General features: G+C 42.5%; 1 protein-coding gene across 1 annotated transcript; it reads left to right on the top strand.

Moving 5' to 3' along the window:
• The first annotated feature begins 284 nt into the window (after positions 1-284).
• On the top strand, positions 285-27,594 carry LOC308309921 (N-alpha-acetyltransferase 25, NatB auxiliary subunit-like). The gene is made up of 24 exons (XM_080755895.1): positions 285-397; positions 6,964-7,049; positions 7,484-7,622; positions 9,977-10,095; positions 10,535-10,609; positions 10,970-11,077; positions 11,200-11,278; positions 12,154-12,265; positions 12,392-12,481; positions 12,801-12,973; positions 14,460-14,572; positions 15,129-15,339; positions 15,904-15,993; positions 16,206-16,386; positions 17,237-17,336; positions 18,255-18,406; positions 18,682-18,807; positions 19,629-19,881; positions 21,017-21,140; positions 21,770-21,835; positions 22,217-22,314; positions 22,468-22,578; positions 22,996-23,136; positions 23,637-27,594. The coding sequence occupies exons 1-24, from the start codon at positions 337-339 to the stop codon at positions 23,754-23,756; spliced, it is 2,928 nt and encodes a 975-aa protein (XP_080612021.1). The 5' UTR covers positions 285-336; the 3' UTR covers positions 23,757-27,594.
• The last annotated feature ends 153 nt before the right edge of the window (positions 27,595-27,747 follow it).

Raw genomic sequence — 27,747 nt, 5'->3', positions numbered from 1 at the left:
ATCTAGACCGGATCTGAGCCTTGGAGGTGCAGCAGAGCTGTGAGCAATCCCCTCCGCAGCTAGCAGATCCGGTATGGAGCGGATACGGAAACGGACAGTGTGCGTACCATGTGTGTGTGCGGGGCAATGACCGGATACAGTAGGCGGGGCGGGGCTCTGCTCTAGACCAGATGTGATCCCTCAAACCCGTAAAAAAAGTTTGGCGTTTTTTTTCCCCGTTCTGTGCGACCCGAGCTGGCGCGACCACCACCATTAGCTTCGGCTACCGAAGCGAACGATGTGGCATTGTGCGCATGCCCAGAAACATTTACCCAGGTAAACTCCAGCAGCAGCACCATGGCGGCGGCGCGAGGCCATGTGCAGGATCCCAACGACAGAAGACTGAGACCTATTTACGGTAAAGAAAACAAAACAAGTCAAAGAGGCCAGATAACGCAGCGAAAATTACACGTTGCTTGTTTATCCGCGGCGTTGTCAGAGGGACCTCTCGGTCGCGTGTTGTTTGCTCGTTACATTGACGCAGTTTCCACTGTCAGTTAGTAGTGTGTCGGGTAGTAGTATTATCTTGAGCGGCCCCTCGAGCGGCTAACCATCCAACCGCTCGAGCCTGCCGCTCGCGCTCACATATACTTCGAACGTAGGACGGTGTCGCGCTCCCGAAATGAGCAGACCTACAAGCTCACCGAACGTCGCTTCTGCGATGCGCGGTGAGCTTGTAGGTCTGCTGTTTTCAGCGCGAGACTGTTGCGCGAATGACAGTGCACGTTATAATTCCCCTCTCACACACACACCACAAGACAGCAGAGTTGACAATAATCTCATTTAATAGTACAAATGCCTTTGTTGTGTTCTGTCGCGTTAATAAATTGGTCAATGTGTTTTTAAAGTGGTATAATTTAACGTTGCAGCAGCATGCATGCATGCAAAGCCCTCTCCTCTCTCTAAGCTAACGTTAGCTAGCTATTTGACAGCTAGCTTTAGCTATTATTAGCACTGTCTCTGCCTTAGCAAGCAGCATGCTAGTTCAGTCCAGTTTATTTTCAGCGCGTTTGGACATCAAAATACATGTATGTGCAATGTAAAACAGTGCATTTATAACGAGGCACAATCTCAAATGGTCCAAGGTAAAATTTGTCAAATTCACTTGACATAAAGTGTCCAAGATGCCTAAAAAGGGGACAGGGAGAAGGTGTGTGTGTGTGTGTGTGTGTGAGAAAGAACTGCATCAATATGCAGCAAAGAACAAAAGACTACTACTACTACTACTGTTGGGTATTAATTTAAATGATTGTTTAACTGGTAGTGGGTTAATGTGTGTGCCCCATGCCTATCTCCGTTTGGAACCTCTATATCTACGTAGCAGCATAGATATAGAGGTTCCAAACGGAGCTAGCCCATGCCTTAAAATCAATAGAAGTGTACTGGGTAAAAGTTTCAACATGATATAATAATGGACCAAATATTTAGATGCACAACAGCAGTGAAGGGCAATAGTTTCACATCAGGCCTTTTGTAAAGACTTAATCATTGTATTAAAAGTATTTGTATTATATTGAGCCGTTTTGGTTAAGCAATAGCATTTTGTGTGACAGTCAAGTTCACTGGAACAGCTCCAGTGTAATGGCCCACCAGCTGCAATAATGTTGTGTCTCTATATTCAGACAAATGAAATTGTGATGCCACAGAGAAATGACACCTTTGTTTCTAGGAGGGCGATGTTAAACAAAGGGCAAAAAAAACAAGGGCAAGTGAAAACAGGGTTTTGTAAAACAAAGCATTACAGCCCATGCCATGCAGCATAATAATCACATGATCACACACCAACTGTGGGGTACAACTTAATGTATTTCCCTCTCTACCAAAGATGGCACGGCAGTGAATGCCAAAAGCAATATACAGACAGAAAGGTGCAGATGAACTACTGCTACTAGCCACTTGCAACGCTACAGAAAGGATAGATTGTTAGGATACATAGTCGGCACGTAATGTGGAAAAATATGAAATGATAACAGCTGTCTCAGGTCATACCTTATGAATCTTCATGGTCAGTGGCACCGCTGGGGTGGGGGGGGGGGACGACTCGCAATTGGAAGCAATACTGCATGGCCAATTTCTGGTGACAAGATTGCTGGTTAGAGGAGAATTTTGTTCATTTGGAATAGCCAGATAGCTTTTAAACATTTTGGCTAGATTGGGTCGATCGTGGGCCACCTGAGTTGTCTTGGCTTGCTTCACAGTTGTGTGAATGTGGGGGGGGGGGGGGGGGGGGTGTACCGTGTTTGGAGGGATATAACCACCCCTGCCTCATCCGTCCTGTAAGGGTAGGTCATGTCAGTTGTTCCCTGTGATTTCAAAATGAGGCCCAAAACACAAGGCATTTTCCTTGCTGATGGCATTCACATTGTTGAATGTACTGTACTAGTGTACTGTAGCTCACTGTTATTGCTGGCTAGTAGCTGCTGTTGCTATTTGAGCTGGCTGGGCATTGTCTGACTCTGTCTGCCACTACTGTTGACCTTAAGAGTGCTGCACACGCTTGTTATGAAGGTGACAGTAATTGTGTCCTTACACTTGGAAGACATAACTATTCTAACCTCATCTGATACATTGCATTGCTTGCGAAACCACCTCATAGCTGATATATATGCTCAATTGCATGATTCTGAAGAAGAGCTTTACAACCCATTTTGGACGGGAACCCCTTTTGGTGTTTTAAACATGTTATAATTTAGCTATTGAAAAATAGCAGATCTACAAGCTCACAAGCTTGTAGGGTTAAGCAGTGTTTTCACATTACATATTGTCAACATTATGGTCAAAGTTGAGGTCACAGAAGTCTATCTCATTGTCTTTAAGTTGCTAAGGTCACTGCTTATGAACCCCAAGAAAGATTTATTTGCCCGCAAGCTTGTGAGCACTAGCGCTGGGATCCTTCTGATTTTTACGATTTCAGTTCCTAAACGATTCCCTCTTAACGGTCCAATTCCTTAACGGTTCCCTTTAACGATTCCTATAGGGGGTTCGAAATGGTTCCTTACAGGTCTGTAACTCTGATAATGTACAGATGGAACCAAATGGAGCATGTATACACACTCAGAGTTATTATAGTTGTCCTTGAAATTAAACAGTTTTAGAACCACTGGTATTGTAACTGTATAGCAGAGAAACAGACATGAATTCCACATGCAAAGCTTCGACAGTGTGATGATGAAACCGGTTCTGTAAACGGTTTCAAATGTGATGGAACTGATTCCTGGTTCCTCTGGATTAGGATCACATCCCGTAGTGAGCACCCACATGGAAGACTCTAATTGAGTAAAAGTAAAATGACAGAATGGTCTTGGTACTCTCATTATCATAGGTAGCATTGTGTTTAGAGTCTAAAAGCCAACCTACTAGTGTAGTGCATTTAGGCAGTTATGCTATTTATGGCTCTGGCACTATCAATGTTCACACACATGGCTCACTTTAGCGCATCATTGGTGATGTGATGTGTAGGTATTATTCAAGGTACAGACACTAGACTATGCATAATTGCATAGGATATCACCACTGTAGCACAACAACATAAAAGGATGAAGGAAAGCACTACCATTGAGATTGAAGAAGGGTAGAAAGGCCATCTGTTAATCAGAAGGTCACCAGACGGTTCGCCTCCTGATCTGCTCAGCAATATGCGTTAAAGTGCCCCTGAGCAATACACTTAGCTCCTAAGTGAAGTGTCTGTCTGTGACACTCTTTCTGTGTTCAGTGTGTTGTGTTGTGCTGTGTGCTGCCCTGTTAACTGTGTGCAGTATTCAGCAGAGTGACAAGGCTTTTTTTGCATTTACAGACATATTATTTACCGATGTGATTAAATTATACTCTTAATAGCATAATGATAGTGTAGTTTGGACCAAAACAGACAGATATTGTTTGTTTTTAATCTAGTCTGACATTTGTGTATGTCTGTACAAAGAAGTCCAAAGTGTTTCACCCAGTTAAAGGTAGAAGGGACAAGGGATAATCAATGGATAGCAGGTCTTTATTGAGAAATATACTCTATCTGTGCAGTGCTAAACACAGATGGAGATATCCAGTGGATATTTGGGAGGATCGACAAAGACTGACGGACATAAACAAATTTCGGTCAATATTTGTCCAAGCTTGAAGATGGTGTAAAAATTGTAACATGATGGTAGACTGCTCACACTATAGCTCTCTAATCAAATCAGGGTGATGTGACCCGACATCTCTGCATAGTGCATACATTTACATATACACTCCATAACATGATCAACATTTCTCAGTAGCAGAGTAACAAGGCACCATACAGATAAAATTATTATTATAACTAAAGCTAGCAAAATAAACTAGAATTAAAAACAGTATAGTAGTGCATCCCGTGGATGCAGAGGTCGTTGTTTTATTGCGTCACTTAACTATATACTGCGTTTTGGGATGCAAAATGCACCCTATTTTAATCTCTGATTGGAGCTTTATGCAGCATTTTGCCGGAGACGGTATTAAATGCAGCGTCAGCCATCACTAGCAGCACCGTGCTGTGGTAGAGAAAGCAATGTGTCCATTGAACCAAATAATTAGGTCTAAACTACTTGTGATTTACGAGTGAGATCTAAGGTATTATCGAATTGTTTGTTTGCAAACTGTATAATTCTCATAGGATTTGACACTACGATGACGATGCTTTGGGCTGTATCACCTTTTAGTTTGAAATTGAGTTTTTAAGTATTTCAGCTTGAGTCAGCTTGTTTTTCTGGGTTGTTGTTTGGTAGCTTAAAAACATGATCCAGGTTCCATCCAGACCGGCCAACTTGAGCTCTGCTGCACCCGAAACCTTTCTGTGACAATGGTTGACTCAGACACTGACACCAGTTTGAGTTATTTCATTGACACAATTGTATAACAAAAATCACACACGTGTGAACTGAGTGGTGCAACTCCCCTCTCCCCCTGCCCCCCCTTCTCTCTCTCTCTCTCTCTCTCTCTCTCTCATTAGCAGGCAACAGTACAGCACTATCTCTCTCTCTGTGTTTATGGCACAACAGCGCCACTTTTGCCCCTACTGCTACTCATAGTCACATAGGTTAACACGGACATTGCTGTTCCTTGGAGTGGTTGCACCACTCAAAAATACGAAATCCATATAAAAAGCATGAAAGGTAGTAAGGTACGCAACACAAAATCATTATGTCTCAAACTGTAGGGTACTTGCTGAAAGCCAGGCAAGCGTTTTACAGTGTAACACAATCAGTTCCTCAGTTCTTCTATTATTGGCCACAAAGAGTGAGCTCAGATCAGTGAAACCATGTCCATATGTCGCTCTGATATCATCTCTGTCGGGTGGAAACCTCATATGACAAAAACTGTTACTTTTCAGGATTACAATTAAAAAGTAGCAGATCTACACGCTCACAACTCGTTTTGAGCTTGGATGCTTTCGCGTGGCGCTCTAGTAGGGCTGCCAGGGCGTTAATTTACGACAAAACACAAAGTTGAAATCTGGAGATAGGTGGCAGGCGGTTTCTGCCTGACTGCAACAATATCTTGTGTAAGGGGTCACACCGGTACCGGTACGTGGTGTTCATTCTGTATGCCAGGCTCACGCCGACAGAAAGCTGGTGTACAGCTCTACCTTCCCCTCCTCTCCACATGCAGCCTAGGAGAGGACGACTGTCTAGAACAGTCTGAAGGTTATCCTCAAATACCGTCGCTGTCGGGGCAGAAACCCCTTATCTGCCTATTTGAACTTTTTGTGTTTTTTGTCCTACTTCATCATACTACAGAGCGCCACACGAAACCATCAAAAGTAGCAGATCCTACAAGCTCAAAACACTGCGTAAGCGACAGCAAAAATGGTGGTAGTAGGTGGTGCTATTCTGGACATATGAGGTTTTATTTCCACCTGACACCGACAGACGATATACCAAACAGCGGTTTGAATATATATATATATATTATTTATAGTTACTTTTGACTTCATGACTTTATTTGATAAGAGTGGAGATTGACAGGGAATGGGGAAAGTGTCGGAGTTCAATGTTGCCTTTTATTGTTTTTTTGTGTACATAAGATTAACACTCTTTTGTTCAGCTTCCTTCCGACAATGCAAAAGCTTAGCTAATCATAATGAGTATTATAATAAAAGTAAAATTAGAACAAGGGAGGTCGACGCAGCAATTGTCCGCCGAACCCGGGAATCGACCCCGAGCCTTGCTGACACCCTGACACTAGGCTGCATCATTCAGAAGCAGAACCTATATGGTATTAAAGTGGCCTTAACGACTCCGCCATTGTTTTTTTCCGCTGGTCATCAATTTCTTGCCTTAAGGAATGTAACAAAAACCTCTCCGTGAATTCAAGGCTTCATAGGGTGTGTAATTGATAGAAAATAAGTCATTGTTTCTATACGGGAACCCCTTTTGGTGTTTTAACTAAGTATTATGTTATACTTTAGCTATTGAAAAATAGCAGATCTACAAGCTCATAGCGCGCCACCGAGTGGCTCGCTACGAGCTTGTAGGTCTGCTATTTTTGAAAAATCGTGAAAATACGGCACAAGTCTTTGAATATATATTCTTTCAGAAGACTTTTTATTTCGACGTTTAAGACCCCTGCCGAAAGGGGTCTTAAATGTCCGTAAGGGGAGAGGATGGGCATGATGAGACACACACATATATTTTCTTTCTGGCACAGTTAATTTGGGCACCCAGCTGTCATGGAAAAAGAGGCATTCTTTGTGAAAATTTAAAGTTTATATAATTGACCAGAAGTAGTAAGGATTCTTGGGAACTATTTTATAGAGGGCCATTCCAGCCTGTCAAGGAGAAGATTAATAATCAATCTAGTAACTTAACCACACTTTCACAAACATAACCGTATGCTTCCTGAAATGTAAACGTATGAATTGCATGTGCAAATGAACACAAATTATCCTCTTTAATGTTCCCTTCATTTCCTCAGATTCTCTTGACAATGGAAACAACAAGATGGCCATCCAGCAGGCAGATAAACTGCTTAAGAAGCACAAGGACCTGCACTGTGCCAAGGTAAAGTGTGTGTGTGTGTGTGTGTGTGTGTGTGTGTGTGTGTGTGTGAGAAGTGAGGGGCACCCACTGTGGCTGCCACATGACGTCACTGCTTAAAGCATGTTAGCGAACATTAAAAGTCCATAGACTTGGCTGGGGATATTACGATAAGTCATTCTGGTACTTGAGGAAGTCTTGACACCGAAACATGTCTGTGTATTCGGAGTGCTAGCTATTATTTTCTTATTGAAAGTGTGTGAGATGTATGCTTTTGCACCACGCAACCTTGCAATGTATTGTGGTTCAATCTTTTCAAGCTGTGGCCAAAATAATCACATTTGAACTTGGGGGGGACCCCCACCCTGATGTGCACTTGGAATGTAGGGGTTGAGGCATTACTATCTGTCAGTCAATGAGTTGACCCACCTTAACTTAACTTCTGGTTTGCTCCCCAGGTCCTCAAGGCCATCGGACTTCAGCGTACAGGAAAGCAGGATGAGGCTTTCACTTTGGCCCAGGAGGTGGCCACGCTAGAACCAACCGATGACAACTCACTACAGGCCCTGACTATACTGTACAGAGAGATGCATCGACGTAAGCGGCGAGCACACACACAACACTCCTTAGGTCCCGTGTCCACGGACAACACGTGGATGAAAGTTCTCAGTCACTACGGCCGATTTCAGTCATGAATCCACAGATTGATTGATTGATTACTTTATTAGACAGAAATGTAAACGGCACGTGTTACAGACCTGGACGTTTCCGGTTCTATTATCTCGCACCTCGGGTCTGTTTATCATGACTAGCCCTTACCCGTTGTGAAATAGTTGTTAAATTGGAAAAAGGGCTTCGTTAAGACCTCCATATTATTATGGTCAATCCAACGTTGTTTAGTGTGTGTTAGTGTTGTTTAGTGAGTCAGTTCTCTGACTGTCGGTGTGTGTGTGTGTGTGTGTGTGTGTGTGGGGCGGACAGCAGCATGCGGCCGCTGAACCGAGTCCAATCTGGGTGAAATTTACATTGGAAAATTAATATAACGGCGCGGTGAGCCCGGCAAGGACAGAACACGGCCCGGCCCGACTGTTATATGGTCTATCTATGGCATTCTATGGTTCACAGACATGCCGGTCTGACAGACAGACTCACAGACAGCAGTCACGACGAGGGCTATAAATCCACATTATGGCATCAGCGCGTGCAATTTGGCCAGTCAGTTTTAAGCCAGCTCACCTTAATTAATTATAATATGGGCAACGTTGTAGCTGTGTAGGCTATATGCTGTAGGCTACTACATTGATCTCATCATGAGATGAATCAAGTTTGCCGTGTCCCGCGAATCATGACGACATCATGAAATTAATTTATACATCTGATACATCGGATATCTATTTTACTTCTGCAGGCGAGTGTTCTTTCTTTTTGTATAACCCTGCAGTGCATTCATCAGTAAGGGCTTATCATTGCCGAGTTGTAATATAGCATTTGGTCGTGGTGAACAGTACAAATTAACTTCTTTCTCATTATGTGAAAGTATTTAAACTGTAACATATCAGTTAACTCTGACATTTAAGGATCGAGTGAAGCAATGCGTGCCAAGTTGGCAAGTTTCGTTTATAATTATATACATATAACTCGCGCTGTTTGCTTGAAGATCTGTCCGTGCAGAGAACCTCCTGTCAAAATTAACTACTCTACAAGCTCATCGCGCTGTTGTATAGAATTTAAAGTTTGGGAATCCTCTGTGCCGCTATGATGACGTATTTCGAGATTTCCTGTTGCCTTATATGGTGTAGAATGGGCGTGGATGTTCCAACTAACCAGGCGACACCAGGCGAATCGCTTGGGGAAAATGCGGAAAGGATACACTCAGCGATCCGCATGAATGAAGTGATTACACCAGCTTCTCTGAATAACACGTCATCTCAACGTAGCTTGATCGGACGGATAAATACGATATCTGTTTCCGCCACAGTGTAACGGTGGCGTATTTGTTTTGAATGAATCAGGCCCCTTGTTTCTAGACCTGTTGGGGCAACAGCATAGGCAGCAGTGGTTCGTGTTCCGTGTAGGGAAGCCTCGGGGGTGTGGGTGATTGGGGCGATAATGTTTGTATTAAACAAATGCATTGCCGGCGTGAGTGTGGAAGGGAGGCAGTGTTAGTGCCAGTGCAAAGACTATTGTTTGACGGCTGGTTTTCAGCGTTGGCGAGGGGCGCTTTAGTAGGAGATACGTCCCGAACACTGCGAAGGGTAAGTGTGTGACGTCACTGCCCGTGTGAGTGTGTGTGAGTGTGTGTGAGTGTAGTGTGTAAGATGGTGTTGTGGGCGTTGCAGTAGCGACGTAGCGTTCGTGGCTTTGGGTTTCTTTCAACTTTTGGGTACCACTTTACAAATATATAATAGATATATATATATATTCGGGTCTAATTCCTCATGGGGGCTGGAGCCCCGCCGCCCCCACAGACACGTCACTGGTTCAGGTGGGGTGCATACTTAGTTTAGACTAGTCATTGGTTAGACATAGGTTAGGGTTAGGTTTAGGTGTGCTGCCCTGTGGGAGGTTAGGGTGAGGGTTTGAGATGGATTGTAGTTGTAGGACTAATGACTGGTCTAACCAATGACTAGTCTAAACCAAAAACTGTCTAAACTAAGTACTGCACCTGTTCAGGTCGGTAATTTTGGACCTGTGAAGAGTTCTACTACAGAGTAACAAAGGGAGTCTACCAACGTGCCTCAAGCCTGAAACAGCTGATCCGGTGTTTCACAGGTACAAGGACATGAGTTGCATAAGGAGAAGAGACTGAATCAGCACAGACATTTAGAGCCTTTTATTAGGTGCTGAGTATACAAAAACGACTAACGTTTCGACCTTGCGGTCTTCATCAGAGTCATGAGTCACTCTGATGCAGAGTATTTGTGTGAGCTGAATTTTCTGTTTTCTTATAGCGGAGTTGGTAACCAAGCTGTATGAGGCTGCAGTCAAGAAGGTCCCACTCAGCGAGGAGTACCACTCCCATCTCTTCATGGCCTACGCTCGTGTGGGGGAGTACAAGAAGATGCAGCAGGTGGGACAAATTAAGTCATTTAAACACGCATAATGCCCAGCTCTAATGATGTTTAAGATTAAGTGATTACATTTGATACACAGTATGGTAGACCAGTGGTTCTCAACCATTTCAGCCTGTGACTCTCCCAAATTAATCTTATGTGAACTGGGGACACCCCCCCCACCCTGACAAGCACTTGGAATTGTAGGAATTCAGGCATGAAATTATTATTCACTCTGTTCCACAGATAAATATTAATCATAAAATAGCAGATCTACATATTGTAGATTGTCTATTTTCACAATTCTTGCCTCTTATATTATTTAAAAATGTGGCCAATGTTTGACCAGCACGTGGGGACTGGGGAACCCCCTTGGGGTCCAGACCTACAGGTTGAGAACCACTGGGGCTTGACACGTCTAAAGAGTATTGATGATCGTAATCTTCTCCTTGACAGGCAGGAATGGCCCTCTATAAAATAGTTCCCAAGAATCCTTACTACTTCTGGTCAGTCATGAGCCTGGTGATGCAGGTAGGTTTTCGGCACACAACTACTGTACAAGTCATTTTATGCTTGTTTGTGTGCGGGTGTAATAGCCGATCTACAAGCTCACAACATGTCACAACGCGACATATTGTGAGCTTGTAGATTTGCTATTTTTAGCACACAGATGAGTATAAATCATGAATTTCAGCAGCATCAATGCTGCAATGGTGCAATGTATTTTGGTGGCAAAATACACTTTAGTTGACTAAAACTAGACTAAAACATTTCAGATGACTAAACATGACTAAAACAAATTCATTCATTGAATTCTATTCAAAAGACTATGACCAAACCTACATCAGAATCGACACTGAATCACTGATATATTCTTTTTAATTTTTTTAGGCCATCTCAGCACAAGATGAGAAGCTGGCCCAGACCATGTTTCTTCCCCTGGCAGAACGCATGGTGGAGAAGATGGTGAAGGAGGAGAAGATAGAAGCGGAGGCAGAGGTAGGTGTAGTGTCTACATGTAGTCATACCGTCCATGTTTGATGCACATAGTTTATTGTGACAAATGGCCAGTCTCAGTTGCCTCTGTAGTATTTACCTTTGTATTGTTTGTGTCTCTCTAGGTGCAGCTGTACTTTATGATCCTGGAGCGACTGGGGAAATGTGTAGAAGCTCTGGAAGTGATCAGAGGCCCACTTGGGGGTATTTTGTGTGTGTGTGTGTGCGTGTGTGACTGTACACTTGTATTACTACTATACTTGCGAGGGCTTGTAGTTTATTTCGAGCAATAGACATTGTGAGCACTCGTTTAGGCTTATGATTAGGAAAAGATTCAGGTTGGGCTTAGGGTTATGATTAGGCATTTAGAGGGTCTGGGTTAAGAGGTTAAATTGTGGTTTAATTGTGTTAATTGCTTAGGAAACAGTGCTAGTGTGGAGGGCTCCTTTCACACTGTTCCACAAATCCCAGACTAGGACTTGTTGGCCATACATATTTTATTCAGGCGTGAGATTTTATTTAGCTTTAATCCATGCATGGCGTCGCCGAAGTGAGCCGGAAGGCAAGTGAGTTGCCTGCATTGAGTAGCCAATGGCCAAGGGTGTTGGTTCGTGGTTGGACAAAAATCCTTTCTCTCCATCCACTACCATTGAAACAACATGTTTTTCAGTTGCTTTGTATTGATATTCTGTGTATACAATTCTTATTTTTATCTTGGTGTCAGTAAAAAGGAACATCACAGGTGCAGCATTGTGACTGGGCATATCATGTTTGTTTTTAGTTTTTTCCAAAAAAAAAGTTTTAGCAAATTCAACAGGAACAAGGCAGAACGAGCCTGCTGGTTAGTCAGTCGTGGACCAATCAGAAGGCTGACAAATGGTGAATTAAAAATGATTGGTGCATGGTTTGCATAATTTGTCAGTGGAAAAAGCATAGATGCGTCGAAATGGCTTCATTAATTCTAATTAGCTTCTAATGAATCCTCAACTTTGTCTATCTTATACAGTATGCCTTCCTCATGTGTCGTATGCGTCTTCCCATAGAGAAACTGACCAGTGTGTCTTATCTTCTTCCCATAGAGAAACTGACCAGTGAGCTACAGAGTAGAGAGAAGAAGTGTATGATGCTTTATGAGCGACTACAGCGCTGGCCTGAGTGTAATGCTCTGGCCCACAAGCTCTTATTGAAGAAGTAAGTCTATAACCGAGCAACTACGTATCGTATACTATACATCCACCATGGATATGCTGTATCCATTATGACAGATAATGTATATTTTACCAACACTTGTATCTCTCCATCTGTCTCCCTATTCAGTCCAGATGATTGGCAGTTTTATCCTATGTACTTTGACGCTCTCTTCCAACTCATTGACCAGTCATGGAACCCCCCAGGCGAAGGAGACCAGTGAGTAGAATCAAATTATTCCATTAGGTTGGGCATGGGTTCATGTGGTTCCATTTGTACACTCAGAGTTAAATTAACACAGGTTTTTACAATATAAATTCGGGGCCCAGGAATGCCGTTAAATTGGCGCCCGTAGCTTAATGCATGTCAAACTGGGGGTCCTTGATATGAAAACGGTTGAAAAACACTGCTAAAGCTGTACAAATGGGGGTTCGCAGGCTTATACATGTCAATTTGGGGCTCCTTGACATGAAAAAGTTTGAGAACCACTATTTTTCTGACACCACAACTACGTGCACGTCTCTCTTTTTCTCTGCAGGTCCATAGAGGGCACGGTGCATTACTCTGTGGCCGAAGTGATGACTTTTGTGGAAGAGAGGATTAAGGGGGAGGACACCAAAGAATCCCGTCAGCTCAGAGGCCCTTATCTAGCCCGTCTTGAACTCATACACAGATTGAGAGAGAGGGGCTGTCCTGAAGCCAGCCAGCTAGGTACAAACAAACACACACTTTGTAACAATGTTTAAAAATTCTGTCAAATTCCTTTGGTTGCCCCTCCTGATGAGAACGCTGCGTTTCCTCATTCAGATCGGCTATGTTTGTGAGGACGCACACACAGCCGCTTGTTACGTGGCAGAGCCGCGGAGAAAACTGTTATCAGGGTCGACTTGGCACTTTTTGGCACATTTTGTTGCCCCCCTTGGCATGTTGCCCCACGACGATCGACACACGAGTGTCTCAAGACGGAGGCGAGTCTCTGCTGTCATAGGGGGGGAAAAGTGTGCCATCGCAAATTAATGCTCTGTTGCCTCTAGTTATTGGCAGTTGAATGTAGCTTGTTTTCACCAAAATTGCTTTATAGCAACAGGAAAGCAGAGACATTTTTATTTGTATTTACTTACTTACTTACTGCCCTTTATGCCGGCTGGCATGTAGGGCAGCAACAAAGGATCTCCACTTCAGTCTGTTCTGGGCCAGCATCTTTATAGATTCCCAGGTGTGATGCAGGGTCTTCAGCTCTCCCTCCACTGTCCTACGCCAGGTGTTCTTGGGTCGGCCTCTTTTGCGTTTGCCCTCTGGTGTCCAGTGAAGTGCAGTTTTGGTGATGTTGCCTTGTTCTCTACGTATTACATGCCCAATCCATTTCCACCACCTTCTCATAAGGATGGTATCCATGTTTTCTTGTTTACACATATCAAGAAGGTGTTGGTTGGAGATGGTTTTGGGCCAGAATATTCGCTGGATTTTCCTTAAGCTTTTGGTGTGGAAGGTTGACAGTTTGTGTAGATCATTTTCTGTCGTTCTCCAACATTCAGAACCGTATAGCAGGGTAGACAGGACACAGCTCTGGTACAGTCTAAGTTTGGTGTTGGTGCTGTACTGGGCCGACTTCCAGACGTTGTTAGGCCTCTGTAAGGTGTTTCTGGCCTTGCTGATCCTGCTTGTGATGTCGCTACCTGCGCCTCCAATCCCTCCATCATGACTTACTACGCTGCCTAAGTACCGTAGGTGAAATGTTCTGTTGTGGGTAGGTTTATTCCTTCTATGTGTACTGGTGTGGGGTTTGGGATGTTGAGCACCATCAGTTCTGTCTTCTTCTGGTTGATCTTCAGACCTATTTGCTTTGCAAAAGTGTTCAGGCGACTTGTTTTCTCTTGCAACTGTTGGTGTGTGTGGGAGAACAGAGCCAAGTCATCTGCAAAGTCGAGATCTTCCAATTGTGAGAAGAGGGTCCATCTGATGCCTCTTGGAATGTCTTCGGTGGTTCTTCTCATAACCCAGTCTATGACCAGGTTGAAGAGTAGTGCAGACATAACGCATTTATTTGTATATATCCTTGTATATTACGATCAACGGGCTTGGAAATGTTGTGATGACGTTGACTCACATGTTGTGGGAAGAGTGCCCTCTATCATAAACACCATGATCATATGTGGTGGTCTGTGCGTTGGATTGACACTTTTGTTTATATGTGCAGGTGAGCCCTTAGAGCTGATGGTGGAGTTCTTTGGGAAGTTTGGAGACAAACCCTGCTGCATCACTGACCTGAAAATATACCTGCATCTGCTGTGTCCTGACCATCACGTTCAGGTAAAGTGTGTGTGTGTGTGTGTGTGTGTGTGTGTGTGTGTGTGTGTGTGTGTGTGTGTGATCAATACAATCAATTCATTTTTGTGCAAGTAGGGGAAAATGCGGGGAGACGTGGAGCAAGGGGAAGAAGGAAAAATCTAACAAAATATCTTCATATATACTGTACACAGCATATCATCACAATTATGCACTTGAGGTTAGGCATACAGTAAAGTCCATGAACATAGCATTAGGTATATACTGTGTACATTATCAGCGCATTGTACGAGATTAAACTGGCAAAGCATCTGTGTCATTTAATTTCTTTGGCTATTCAAAAATAGCAGATATAGAACCTCATAGTACGTCATTCGTGTCGTGCTATAAGCTTGTGGATCTGCTATTTGTTTGTAAAATCTTGAAGATTTGCGCTAATTTATCATGGTCATTTATCATTATCATTTTGAGAGGACTTGACATGAAAAAGTTTGAGGACCACTGAAAACCTTTTTTCAGAGAACTGTGAACTAACTATCACTCTGTGTTTCTTATTTTCTCCATGTAATGTTTCTTTCAGTTTATTAACCGCCTGGGAGAAGCGGTTCCATTGGGCGAGGAGGAGGGTGAGGGAGGCTTCGCATTTCCAGGCGACACCAAAATTCTACAGAGACATTTATGTGTGTGTCAGCTGAGCCGCGCACTCGGACTGCACCACCTGCTGGACGTAGAAGGAAAACTGCGGCTCATCAGAGAACTTAAAGCTCATTATCGTCACGGGTTACAGTTTGGTAAGAGAGGTTACTCTCTTTCAAAGTTGCGCAGAATTTAATTAAATGTTTTCTTGACATGGATGAATTTCATGATGAATTTCAGTCATTTGGATTCCATAAGAAGTCAGCATGTCTGTGTCACGCACCGAATCTTATGCTGCGTTCACATTGGCAGATAGCTTTGTATCATTGTAGCTGAAGTTGCAACCAGCTCAATCTTTTTTGTAGCTGTTGTATCTTTTGCAGCATTGTATCGTCATGTCGCTGGCTTCCATTGAAAATTAATGGTAGACTGCATCTTTATATCTGCCCGTGTGAACGCAGCTCACAGCATTTCAAGCTTACAATGTGTCTATTTTCGGTTATTAGCTCCACGTTTCCAGCTTTTAGATCTACTTTTGATGCTTTTGTGTGATGCTGTAGTTTGATCAAGGGCGTTAAACTATGGAGATAAGAGGTTTCTGCCCGACAACGATATTGTTTATGAAACTCAGCGTGCGTGTGTGTCTGACAAAGTCTTTCAGTTGTGAGGTTTTACTTCTGGTTGTATATAAAACATAAATGTATATCCACGTCCACTAGGAGAGACGGCTCTGAAGACGGAGCTGCAGTTCTCAGATATGTATTGTCTCATGGCAGCTCATGTATACGTTGACCTCTGGACAGACACGGGTAAGTCTCACCCCCCCCCCCCTCTTTCTCTATCTCTCTCAGCACTCTTTCTCTGCTCTTTATAAGTCTTTGTATAATTCGCTGTCAGTAGAAAACCACCTAACTCCATTTTAGGCCACTAACAAAGTAGCAGATTTATGTATATATCAATGTTGTGTTAAATGGACAAAACTAAATGAATAACTAACAAGGTTTAGTGATGTGTTTTGCAGGGGACGTAAGCATGGTGTGGCAGGGTCTGGGTCTCCTCCATGAGGGTCTGTCTCACAGCCCCTCAAATGCCCAGTTCAAGTTGTTGCTGCTGCTCCTATACTGTCACCTGGGAGCCTTCGAGCCTGTGGTGGACCTGTACTCCAGTCTGGATGCTAAACATGTACAACACGACACCATCGGGTCAGTCCCTGCAACTCAAATTCATTCTTGACCCATTTAGGCCTGACGTCGAAATAAAATTAAAAAAGTCTTCTGAAAGAATATATGTTTTTGATTTTTGCCGCATTTTCACGATTTTTCAAAAATAGAAGACCTACAAGCTCATAGCACGCCACCGAGTGGCATGCTATGAGCTTGTAGATCTGCTATTTTTCAATAGTTAAAACACCAAAAGGGGTTCCCGTACAGAATTGGTTGCATTGCCATTGGTCATAAAGAATAGCCAAGTAGTTGCCCACCACAATCTGTCTGGGTTTTTCAATCCACAGTCTATGCGAACACACGCCGTGGGCCCCTTCCCTACTTCCTTCACAGGTGTTACCGATGATACTAATGAAGGCTCTGTTCCATTCTGGTCATACAGAGTCAGGGTGCTGCTATTGTGCATGTTGGCTCACTAGAAACACTCTGCTACACCAGTCAAAGTTGGTTCCAAATGGCCCTGTACGGGTCTGTAGTAACTCTTGAGAGTGTACAAATGGAACCACATGGACCCTCACTGGTCTGTAGTAACTCTTGAGAGTGTACAAATGGAACCACATGGACCCTCACTGGTCTGTAGTAACTCTTGAGAGTGTACAAATGGAACCACATGGACCCTCACTGGTCTGTAGTAACTCTTGAGAGTGTACAAATGGAACCACATGGACCCTCACTGGCAGGCCAGTCACTAGGATACCACGGCAGTCCACAAATGTGTGGGGGGGGGGAGGAAATAATTGACTACATTGGGGAGGAAAAGGAAAGCTTTTAGATTTAAAATAATAATTCAGGATATATTTGGATACATTGTTCTCTTTCTTGCCCCCAGGTATGTGTTGACGCGCTATGCAGAGTCTCTGGGTCAGTTTGCTGCTGCCTCCCAGTCGTGTAATTTCTCCCTCAGGTTTTTCCACTCGAACCAAAAAGATGTAAGTCCACCAAATGTCTACGTACTAGTAATACTGGTATATTGATTCTTAGGTTTTGTTCGGACTGCAGGCAAATCCAAATAATGACATAATCAAATTGGAGATATAGGATTGACTGTCCACACTGTTATTTGCAGGTGATCGTCAGATCAAGTTTCTGTATTCATACGTCGCCGACCTATAATCTGCATTGGTTACGGCGGTAATGATGTAATGATGACATAGGCGTGAGTAACGCTTCATTTATCCTCTGCTGTACGACCGCGTCGCTTGGCAAAAAAACCGACAGATCTACAAGCTCACTAGTCACAACGCGTCACCATGCCATGGGTTGTGAGCTTGTACATTGGTTATTTTTGGCTTGTGACACCATCGTACAACAAAGTCTAAATCAGGCTTCAGTGTCCACAGACTGAGACACTTGTTTAGGAATGGTTGTGGTCTGGCAGAAACCTCTAATCCCCATATTTTAACTTTTTGTGTGTTTTTCCGTAAATGAACACTCTACTTCATCCTTCTACAACTACAGCATCACACAAAAGTAGCAGATCTGCATGCTCGAAGCGCAGCACAAACCAACGTGCTTTGAGCTTGTAGATCTGCTACTTTAGCTACTTTGAATTTGAATCCTGAAAAGTAAAAAGTTTGGACAATAGGTTTCCACCAGAAAGAGATGAAATCACATTTTAATTTTATTTCTAACCACCTAAGAGGAGTGTGTGTCCAATTGGATTAGCGTGTGGATTTGTTGCTCCTCAGATTTGATGAAACCAATTTGGTTCCAATCTGGATATAGGCCAAAAATGTGATTTGGGGCTGTCTGAACAATTTTTCTACTTATGTCTTCATCATTAATGTCCCACTTTGTTAAGTCTTCCTGTCTGAAGTCTCTTTGCTTCCTTCACCTTTTCCAATTAGACCTCAGAGTATATCATCCAGGCGTACAAGTATGGAGCATTTGAGAAAATCCCAGAGTTCATTGCGCTCAGGACCAGGCTCAACCAATCACTGCACTTTGCCCAGGTGCGCACAGAGAGGATGCTGCTGGACCTCATCCTAGAAGCAGACATGTGAGTGGCAAATATTGTACTTTTACTCCACTACAATTATTTTTTATTATTACAAAACATAGATTAACCACTTCAGTTCAGTCTACCATTTGAAAATCGTGACACGTTAACTGATCTGCTGTTTTCATAGACTTTCTGCATAATGAGTGCTTATACTTAAGTAAAACAAATGGAGTACTTTTTCCACCACTTGTACACAACAGAACACTCAATCAACACATGAACACTTTGCACGTAAAGGATTGCTAACCTCTGTGTTCTGTGGCTCTGGCCAGTGTGTTGAGTTTGGAGGAGAGTGTAAAGGCCATGGGTTTGTGTCCAGAGGAGGATGACATTCCCTGGGCTCGTATGAGAGACAACAGAGACCTGACCGTCTGCACCAGCTGGGACCCTCAGACCCGGTGCGTACATACTGTAAACCAGTGGTTTTCAACTTTTTTTCATATCAAGAGACGCTCTTATTTATTCAGCATTTGAGCCACGGACCACCATTTCAGATTTAGCCTCGCAGACCCAAAACTAAAGAATATTTTGTTATCGTTGGATACGTTTGTGAACAATTCCATGCTGTATTGATGTTTGTACCATTAGGATAACAGGAAAACGTTGATCAAAATATAAAATTCTCTACATTCTCTAATTGTGTAGATTTCTTGTAAATTTAAGTGATTTCTAACAAAAATGTAACTCTTGAAACCAAATGGACCCATAAGCATAAGGGTTTCATTTTACACACTCAAGAGTTAAAGATCTATAAGGGTCTTCTTTTGTTATCAACTCTCCATCATTTAGCTCGTGACCACCAGGAACCCTGGACCACTGGTTGAAAACTTTATTGAAAAATGTATTGTCACATCATTCACACAATTATCCCCAGGGGTCTTCAACGCCTGGGGTAAATTGTCAGCCTCCCACTCACACACACACACACACACACACACACACACACACACACACACACACACACTGTATAACATTTTGAATAGGTCGTTTTCATAGACTTGGTTGACAGCATTATCATCAGTGGTTCTTTTGTTTCTTTACATGCTATCTTTTCTATGAATGTGCTGGATTCATGTTAATGTGTGTTTTCAGAAATCTTACCAACACTATTTATTATGCTTCACCTCTGGCTCTGTACTTGGTCTGCTGTTTTATCCTTCTAAACCCAACCTCCTGGTTGAAGATCTACAATCAGTTTTTTGCTTTATTCCACGGACAGAGCTTTAACCGAGGAGCACAGGCGCCTGTCTCTGGAGGAGGAGTCTGTGTGGCTCAGGATACGCTCCCTGACGCTCCGCCTCCTCGCCTCATTGGCCCTGCTCGGACACGCCCCCCCTTCTTCACAACAGCAGAACTCGGATACGGCCAACGAGAACGGAGTGGGAGACAAGGCCTCGCTGCTCGGCAGCTTGCTCTCCCAGCTGGAGCAGACTCTGCAGACCGCAACGCACTTATCAAAGAAATGCACACAAGTATGTTTTTTTTTTTTGGTGCGCTAGGCTAGCCCCTCCTATGCCCAGCTTTGTGTCTGTACCCCATAGCGATGATTTGATTGGCTGAGCAAAGTACGTATTGAGGATAAAAAGTGAGAATGCATCGGGCACGGTAGCACAGTTGGTAGTGCTGTCGCCTCACAACTAGAAGGTCCTGGGTTCGATTCCCGCTCGGGGCGCTGTGGGTGCTGGCGGCGTGTTTCCTCCTCCGCGCCATCAGTGCCCATACCCGAAGGCGGGGTTGGCGAAAGGGCCTTTCTGTGTGGAGTTTGCATGTTCTCCCCGTGTCCCCTAGGGTAGGTACCCTCACAAAAACATGCAGTAATCCTGGTCTCTAAACTACCTCCCCCTGGCCAGCCGGGGCGCCTGATGGAGGGGAAAGGAACTGGTTGGAATAACGTGTTCCTTCCACGCGCTACGTCCAACCAGGGAAACTCCCCCCCCTGTCAGGTGTAAAGGTGCAACTTGGACACTCAAGCATGAAGGAAGCATGAGTTAAGTCCGTTGCTCTCCCCAGTTTGGCGGAGGGGGTGTAGAGCCCAGGATCACATTAGATGATTGACACAGGGGTGAAAAATGGGTTACAAAATCGTGGGATAAAAAAATAATATATAAAATAAAATAAAGTGAGAATGCAAATTGTGATTGAGATGATGTATAATGATAAGAGTGACCCTCACTTCACACGGGTGTGATTTCTTTTTTGAATAAGACTGAAATTATGTCTTCATTTATATACTTGGTTTGCGGAATAGCTGATCTAGTGAGCTGTGAGGCTTGTAAATGTGCTATGTTCGGTGGCTCAACCAAGTTTAAATTATGCATATCATCTATGTCGGGTGGAAACTGTAATGCCAAAACTGTTACTTTTCAGGATTGTTCTAAAAAAGTTTGCGTTAGCTTGCGGATCTGCTACTTTTGATGCTTTTGTGTGACGCTGCAGTATGATCAAGTAGCGCGTTAATTTACAAAACAAAAAACACCAAAAGTATAATTATATGGAAATAGAAGGTTTCTGCCTGACAGCGACGATATCATCTTTCACAAGCTGTGTGTGTGTGTGTGTGTAACAGACACTGCTATTCTTACTAATATGCTATTTGCTACGATGCAGTATCCATTCCTGGGCCCTCCCTCCACGCGCCTGGCCTCAGCCCTGTCCAGCGGGAGCTGTCAATGCCAGCTGGCTGCCCTCCAGTTATCTGTTCACCTGCAGGAGCTGGAGACCGTCGGACTCGGTAACTAATCTGAGAAAACTATAGATAAATAAATAAATACTAGCATTGGATATATACTGTACTTTTATATAAAAATTATATTATAAATTATATCCTCTGGTGTACATAGACAAACAGTGCGTTTTAACAGCGGGTGAGCATCGGGCGACACATCGCCTAATTGCCTGCTATTGGACGAAAAGATGAATTATTTTTATCTTTTCGGGCGACCTTTTGACTGTCAGCCGTTCGCCCTGTTATCGGCGGTAGTCGCCGGGTCCCATAGACAAATTATGCACTTCGTCTGGCTATCGCCTGCTGTTAAAACGCACTGAAAGAGACACCCTGTATTTAGTTCTCTCTCTCTCGCTCTCTCTCTCTCTCTCTCTCACACACTCACACACTGTCACTCACACTCTCACACACACACTGAGGCCAAAAATGTTGTTGGGTTCATGTAACGTTATCGCCCAACGTTGTGTCGTTAAAGAGCTGAAGAGACATGGAGACTCCTGTTACTGAACAAACACTTAATGCAATGAGTAACAGAATATAGAGCTATTTAACCAAATAAATTCACTTACCCAACCTTAAATATACTGTACTGTATATACTGTACAGTTCTGACACAACAGTTTTCTTTTCTCCAGATGAGTCGTCAGAGCTTCAAACCCAGATCTGTAACGGTTTCAAATCATTAATAGTACAGCTTCAAGGTAAGTAACCACTGGTTAAGACCCACTGTGATAGATTGTCCATTTCGACATCAAAACTTTATTTATAAAGCACATTTAAAAACGACTGTCATCGACCAAAGTGCTGTACAGGTTAAAAATAGGAAAGGCAACACAATACAATCAATACTACCTCAATGGACGTTGATCGTCCATTTCGACATGCCCAAAAATAAGAATGCCAGATTGACCGTGGTTAATATGTCGTTATATCATCATGATTTAGGAAGGTTACAGATGTTTTTTCTTTTTTTTACCATCCCTCCCTAATACCCTCAAATTGTAGCATTAGCATTCCAGCTGTACAGGGTGATTATTATGTTTGTCTGTTTTCCTTATATATCTCCATTCCTGTGTCCCCAGAAATATTGAATAAATCCAAAGGAGATCTATTGGAAACGAAAGACAACAGATTAAAAACGCAGCCCTCCTTATTAGAAAACTTTGTTTTCTTTGTTGAGGTGAGACGTCGGTTTTTACTACACATACTGTGATTAATCCTTTATTTGGTATTTTATTGTTTCCTGGTGTTATTGTTTAACGTGCAGAGACTCCCATCAGCCATTATAGGAATTAGTGAAGTTCTTAAGTTGTCTGTTTTCCTCCACACACAGACTTTGAGCATTGTTTTCTGGGTGGCCAGTTACTGTGCCAAGGTCCTCCGACCACTCAAGTCAAGCCTACAGAAGAAGAAGAAGAAGAAAAAGGACACCAATACCACTCTGGTATAGTAGCTGTTCCCATGGATTAAAGTCACGGCTGATTTCAGTCATTTGGATTCCATAGAAGCATGTCTATGTATGGAAGCATATTGCGCAGAGAAAGTAGCCGATCTACAAGCTCTCAATGTGCTTGTAGATCGGCTATTTTCGGTAATTATTTTAAAATCTTAATAGATTTCTTTACCTGGTTGGCAGTATGTAGAACAGCAGGAACAATATTACTAAAACATCCATCATTTTACATATTGTGCTAATTGTTTAGGAAACGGTGCTAGTGTTTCCTAAACGCTAGCGCTGCTTTAAAACATTTTGTTCCCCCAGTCTTGATATCTTATTTTGCTTGGTTTAATCCGTGCGCTAACATTTGTCCAGACTCCAAAACAGCATGATGAACCAGTTTGTTTCTCCTCCTCCATCCAGCCAGCGGTGATGTGTGGCTTCCAGGAGCTGACAGGCAGCTTGCAGGAGCTGCTGACTCAGGCTGTGGAGGACATAAAGGGACAGGAGATCACTGTGACCGCTGTCCAACTGGCCAGTCTCACCCTGGACGGGGACTCGGATGTAGGTTATTCTCATCTGTATCTAGTAGTCCAGTGATCTTTGGGAGACCCCCAGATCACAGTATAAGTGTATACAGGGTCTACAGTTGAAACCCTCTAAAATGAAAAAAAGAGACCAAATATTACTGTGGAACAACTATCCTTTGCAAAATGCCCTGCCTAGCGGTCCGCGCACCTACAGTATCTTTCCTTTTTTCCTCTATTAATAAAGACAAAAAGCCCCAAAAATATATTTTACACAAATTAGATATTACCGGCATGTAAGAATGAGGAAATAATTGGGAAAATTGTCTATCTACAAGTGTTGTGAGCTTGCAGATCGGCTATTTTCACAATATAAAATGTATCTGTGGAACTGAGTCAAACTAAATGTAGTGCCTCAGGGTAGGGGATTTCCAGTTCAAGTCTGATTTATTTTTGGGGGCTGTGGCCTGAAAAGGTTTGAGAGACAGTCGCATTTGGTATTCCCGCTCACTTCCTGCTTGTGTGTTTGCTTTCTAGGAGATGTCGTTTGCCAGGTCTGCTATGGACAAGGTGCACAGCAGTTATCTGCGCTCGCTGCAGGAGGTTGGAGATCTGCTCAAGAAGAGAGCAGAAACTATAAAGAACCTCAAGATCTGAATAACCATCAACATAAGCGAACATTTAGTCATTGTACCACACCCACCCATCACCCTAATGGTGCCCCCCCTCCACACACGACCGCCTGTCAATCCCACCAACAAACCTACAAAAGACATATTTTCTCCCCAATTCCCCCATTTAACCCATCAGTTACCTTTTTCCACTTCGTTCTACACTCACTTTGTTTTTTTACCATATTCTAAGTCTGGAATGGATTTCTAATGCCTGATGCATACTTGTGGTTGTGCACCAGTGTCACGCACAAAAACAGATTGGCTGTTTTGGGTGTGAGACACTGGCTTGTAACAAAGTATAAACCAGGCTATATTCTCAGTCTATCATGCTGTCAAACACACTTGAAACGTGTAATCCAGTTTCAGCACAGAACCTTGTCAGTCACTCATTAATTTATATAGTAATTATAAGTGAAATTGAGGAAAAATATGTGCTTAAGAGTAGAAATTTAAAAAAAAGAGAAAGTATCTAGACAAATTAATAAGCAATTTTAGGCTATTCCTGCAACGATTAAAGAACATCAGCTACCAAGACGATACATTTAACTGAATGAAAAGATAAAACAAAGTACAATAAACCACTATTCCCTTTTTGTTTTTAGTTGTGTTTAAGCCTTCCACTGTCCCAGAACAATGGGGGGTCTCTGTAGCCAAACACAGAAACGCCCAGATGCTTGGAAGTGTTTTTTTTTTTCTCACTACAGTCCTTGTAGACTACTGCGTTTTACAGAAAAACTGCGGGGACGGACGGACGGCGGACCAGAAATATTGCTCCGATATTCGCGTCCGAAAACGCAGCAGTCTGTAAACACCTTTACTGTTTGGACATGAGGAGGATTCTCTGTTTGATTTGAGTGCACTGCTGTACCAACATCTGTACGAACAGAGCAGATGTCACTCTATGGAAATAATGGACAAGCTGACAACGGGGCAGAAACTGTAGAAAGCACTTGGACTGGACTTCCCCAATGAATTGCTGGGTCTATTTTATTTTATTTTATTATATTTTTTCAGCTTTCTTTTTATGCTGTGTGCTTGTGTGAGTGGAGCCACCTCTGTAGTTGCAGTATTATGAAACAAAATGCAGTCATGGGATAAGTTTGCCACTTCCAACCTGGTGTACCTAGTTTGGGCATGTCATTGTATACGCCAAGATTTCAAAATAAATAGTGGAAATAGCAGATCCGCAAGGGTCGTGAGCTTGTAGAACAGCTATTTTCGCTATTCCTCAACAATGCAATATATATATATATATATATATATATATATATATATATATATATATATAGGACATAAGTGGTTAAATCAGCAGACATTTACGTCCAAATTTTGGAAAACTAAGAGTTGAATTTCCTGTCTTGGTTCTTATTTTAAACTTGCCTGACATGTTCTTTCAGCACACTGAAAATGGGGCATGGGTTTTAAAAGTAAGTCGGACTGAAACTATTATTAATCCAACCCTTGTAAAGAATGTTCACTGATGTTTCTGAATCCAGTGCTCTGTTATAAAATGCACCCTGTCACTTGTGATACTGCAGGTATGAACAATCAACTTTTGCCATGATTCCTTTTTCTTTTCTTTTTGTCCAAACAGCTGAAAAGTGCAAAAGCAAAACGACTCTTGGTCCATCTACATGAGTACCGGTATTAATATTTGTCATCATGGGAAATTCCTTATGAAACCAGTAGTACTCTCTGGACATGAGCGACTGCATCGATATTCAAAAGACAATGTAAAGGAAAAAAAAGAAATGCATGTGTCCATAACACTTTCCTGTTCTTCACAAGAATGCCAGCCATAACCTCAAAACTAAAATGCATATACTTATTATTTTTTTAGAAGTGAATAAAGCCTGATTTATATTTAGTCGTACGATGCAACGCTTTCTGAGCTTGTATAGACTACTGTACAGGCATGTCATTTATGGTCTCGGAATGGCAATTGTGACCCCCTAGTGTTAACATTTAACCTCAAATTCAGTTATTTAATCCAGTGGTTCTTGAACTTTTTTCATGTCAAGGACCCCCCAAAATGCATCTCAGAAATATGTTCCAGGAACCTCCAGAAGCACAGATCAGAGTAAAAAAAAAATCAGTTAAAAAATACATATTCAAACATTTGCACAAATGTTAAGAGTTTTCAAAAATAGCAGATATGTGCTGCACTATGTGCTTGTATATCAGCTATTTTTGAATATCCAAAGTAAAATGTAGATAAGTGGCTAAAATGATTGTTGGTGTATTAACTACTTTTACTGGGAACCTGCCAAGGACCCCTGGCCTTGGGGTTCCCCGGACCCCACTTTGCAAACCAATGCTTTTTATGCAGGTTTTCCCCGATTTAACATGTTTTTAGCAGATTAATCAGATTTTCTCAATCCATGCCCGTCCATCTGCGTACATGTGTTATGTGACGCATGTTCTACACTAGAGATATGCGTTTTCTGGTCTGCGACCCTACATTTAATGTGTTTGCATAACTATTTTCACCATAGGCAAACATCTCTCTTTTGCCCCTCCAATTTTTATTTTTTTTATTTAGCTATTGTCAGCTTTATTCAGCAACCAACACCATTGTACGACAGAGCATAAATGATGCTTAAATACTTTATGGAAAGTGTCCAGACAGACAGAAATGGGGGGCAGTTGCTCTAGAAACATTTAATACAGGGATGGATGGGATGGCTCTTTTCCTGTCAATCAATCCTTGAGAGAGATTTGTTTTTGACCTATGGACCTAATTGTAAATAAAATGTTGAGGTGTGAGAACGTAGGCTGAACAATAGATGCTTTTGAAAGCCGCTGTGGTCGTTTTCAGATCAGCCTTTGGATAATGTTTGTTTTATTTTTTTCATTGCCTTTTCCATTCTCAGTTTGCTTACAAATTATATAACAAAACCTTTTGCTTTTGTCAACGCATTTCAACTTAAAAACTAAATGTAGCTGCAAGTTATAGCTCTACATTTCATTTTACGTTTGCGTGACACAGTATAACCGTGGTTATCGAAGTGGTTTCCTGGGAACCCCAGGGGTCCTTGAGGGGTTTCCAGGGGCAGTCCTCGCGGCCACGTGATTGATAGTTGGGGAACCTAAATTCAATGGTTAAGGTCCATTTGGTTCCAATTCAAGAGTTATGGGACCCTTCCGTCATGCATGTCAGGGGGGGAGGGTCTTGCAATAATGTTTTGAGAACCTGAACTACTGGTCTATACTATTCCAATGAAAGGTCACCAAGACTAAGGTAATGCAGACAGAATGCCATACTTCTTCCAATAGCCTGAGATCAATACTAGTGATAGGCATCTGTTCTATTGGGTTTATCTGGGATACTTCATATGAAGTTGAAGACCCCACCCACCCAACATAAACCACAGACCCCCACCCATCTGATAATGTTCTGTGCCAGGGACCCCCCAGAAGAGATTTGTGTTAAGAAATTCTACATTATTCAATATTTTTCAAACCTTTAAAAAAAATGTTCAAAATTAGCAGATGTAGGCCTACAAGCTCCCAGCTGTGAGCTTGTATATTTGCTTTTTTTTTTTATAAATAGCCAACGTATAATGGATAATGTCTGTGGTTAAAATGATTATGCTTAACATATTTTGGAACCCCTCCACGGGCCTCCTCGGACCCTATTTTGACAACCAATCCCCTAATGGGAAGATCCCGACTGGCCATAAATGGAACCAAGACTGGAAAATCTGACTGTAGATTAGAAGCCAAGGTGTTTGAGTCTCTCAAATGTGATCTCACCTTTTTGGTTTGTGTTGAAAATGGGGCAACAAAAACACTGGAATGTTTTTTTTAAATAAAAAGTATTCAATTTAAATTGCATTTAGTCATTGGTGTTATCTAGTTATTCTAATCTAGAATATGTTATTGTCTGTTCTTTATTCTCACTAGTGACCAGAAGATGTCGCCATTTCTTTATTTTATTTTATTATTTATCCCAAAGGCAATGTTACATCCAT

The sequence above is a fragment of the Protomyctophum bolini genome (genome assembly GCF_963924005.1).
Source record: "Protomyctophum bolini genome assembly, chromosome: 22".
NCBI classification, from domain to species: domain Eukaryota; kingdom Metazoa; phylum Chordata; class Actinopteri; order Myctophiformes; family Myctophidae; genus Protomyctophum; species Protomyctophum bolini.
This window is presented reverse-complemented; position numbering and strand designations above follow the sequence as displayed.

Excerpts from the sequence above, each read along its gene's own strand:
- LOC308309921 (XM_080755895.1), top strand. The coding sequence starts at position 337 with ATGGCGGCGGCGCGAGGCCATGTGCAGGATCCCAACGACAGAAGACTG. Across the intron at positions 7,050-7,483 it reads AGGACCTGCACTGTGCCAAG|GTCCTCAAGGCCATCGGACT; the intron begins GTAAAGTGTGTG and ends TTTGCTCCCCAG. Across the intron at positions 7,623-9,976 it reads GTACAGAGAGATGCATCGAC|CGGAGTTGGTAACCAAGCTG; the intron begins GTAAGCGGCGAG and ends GTTTTCTTATAG.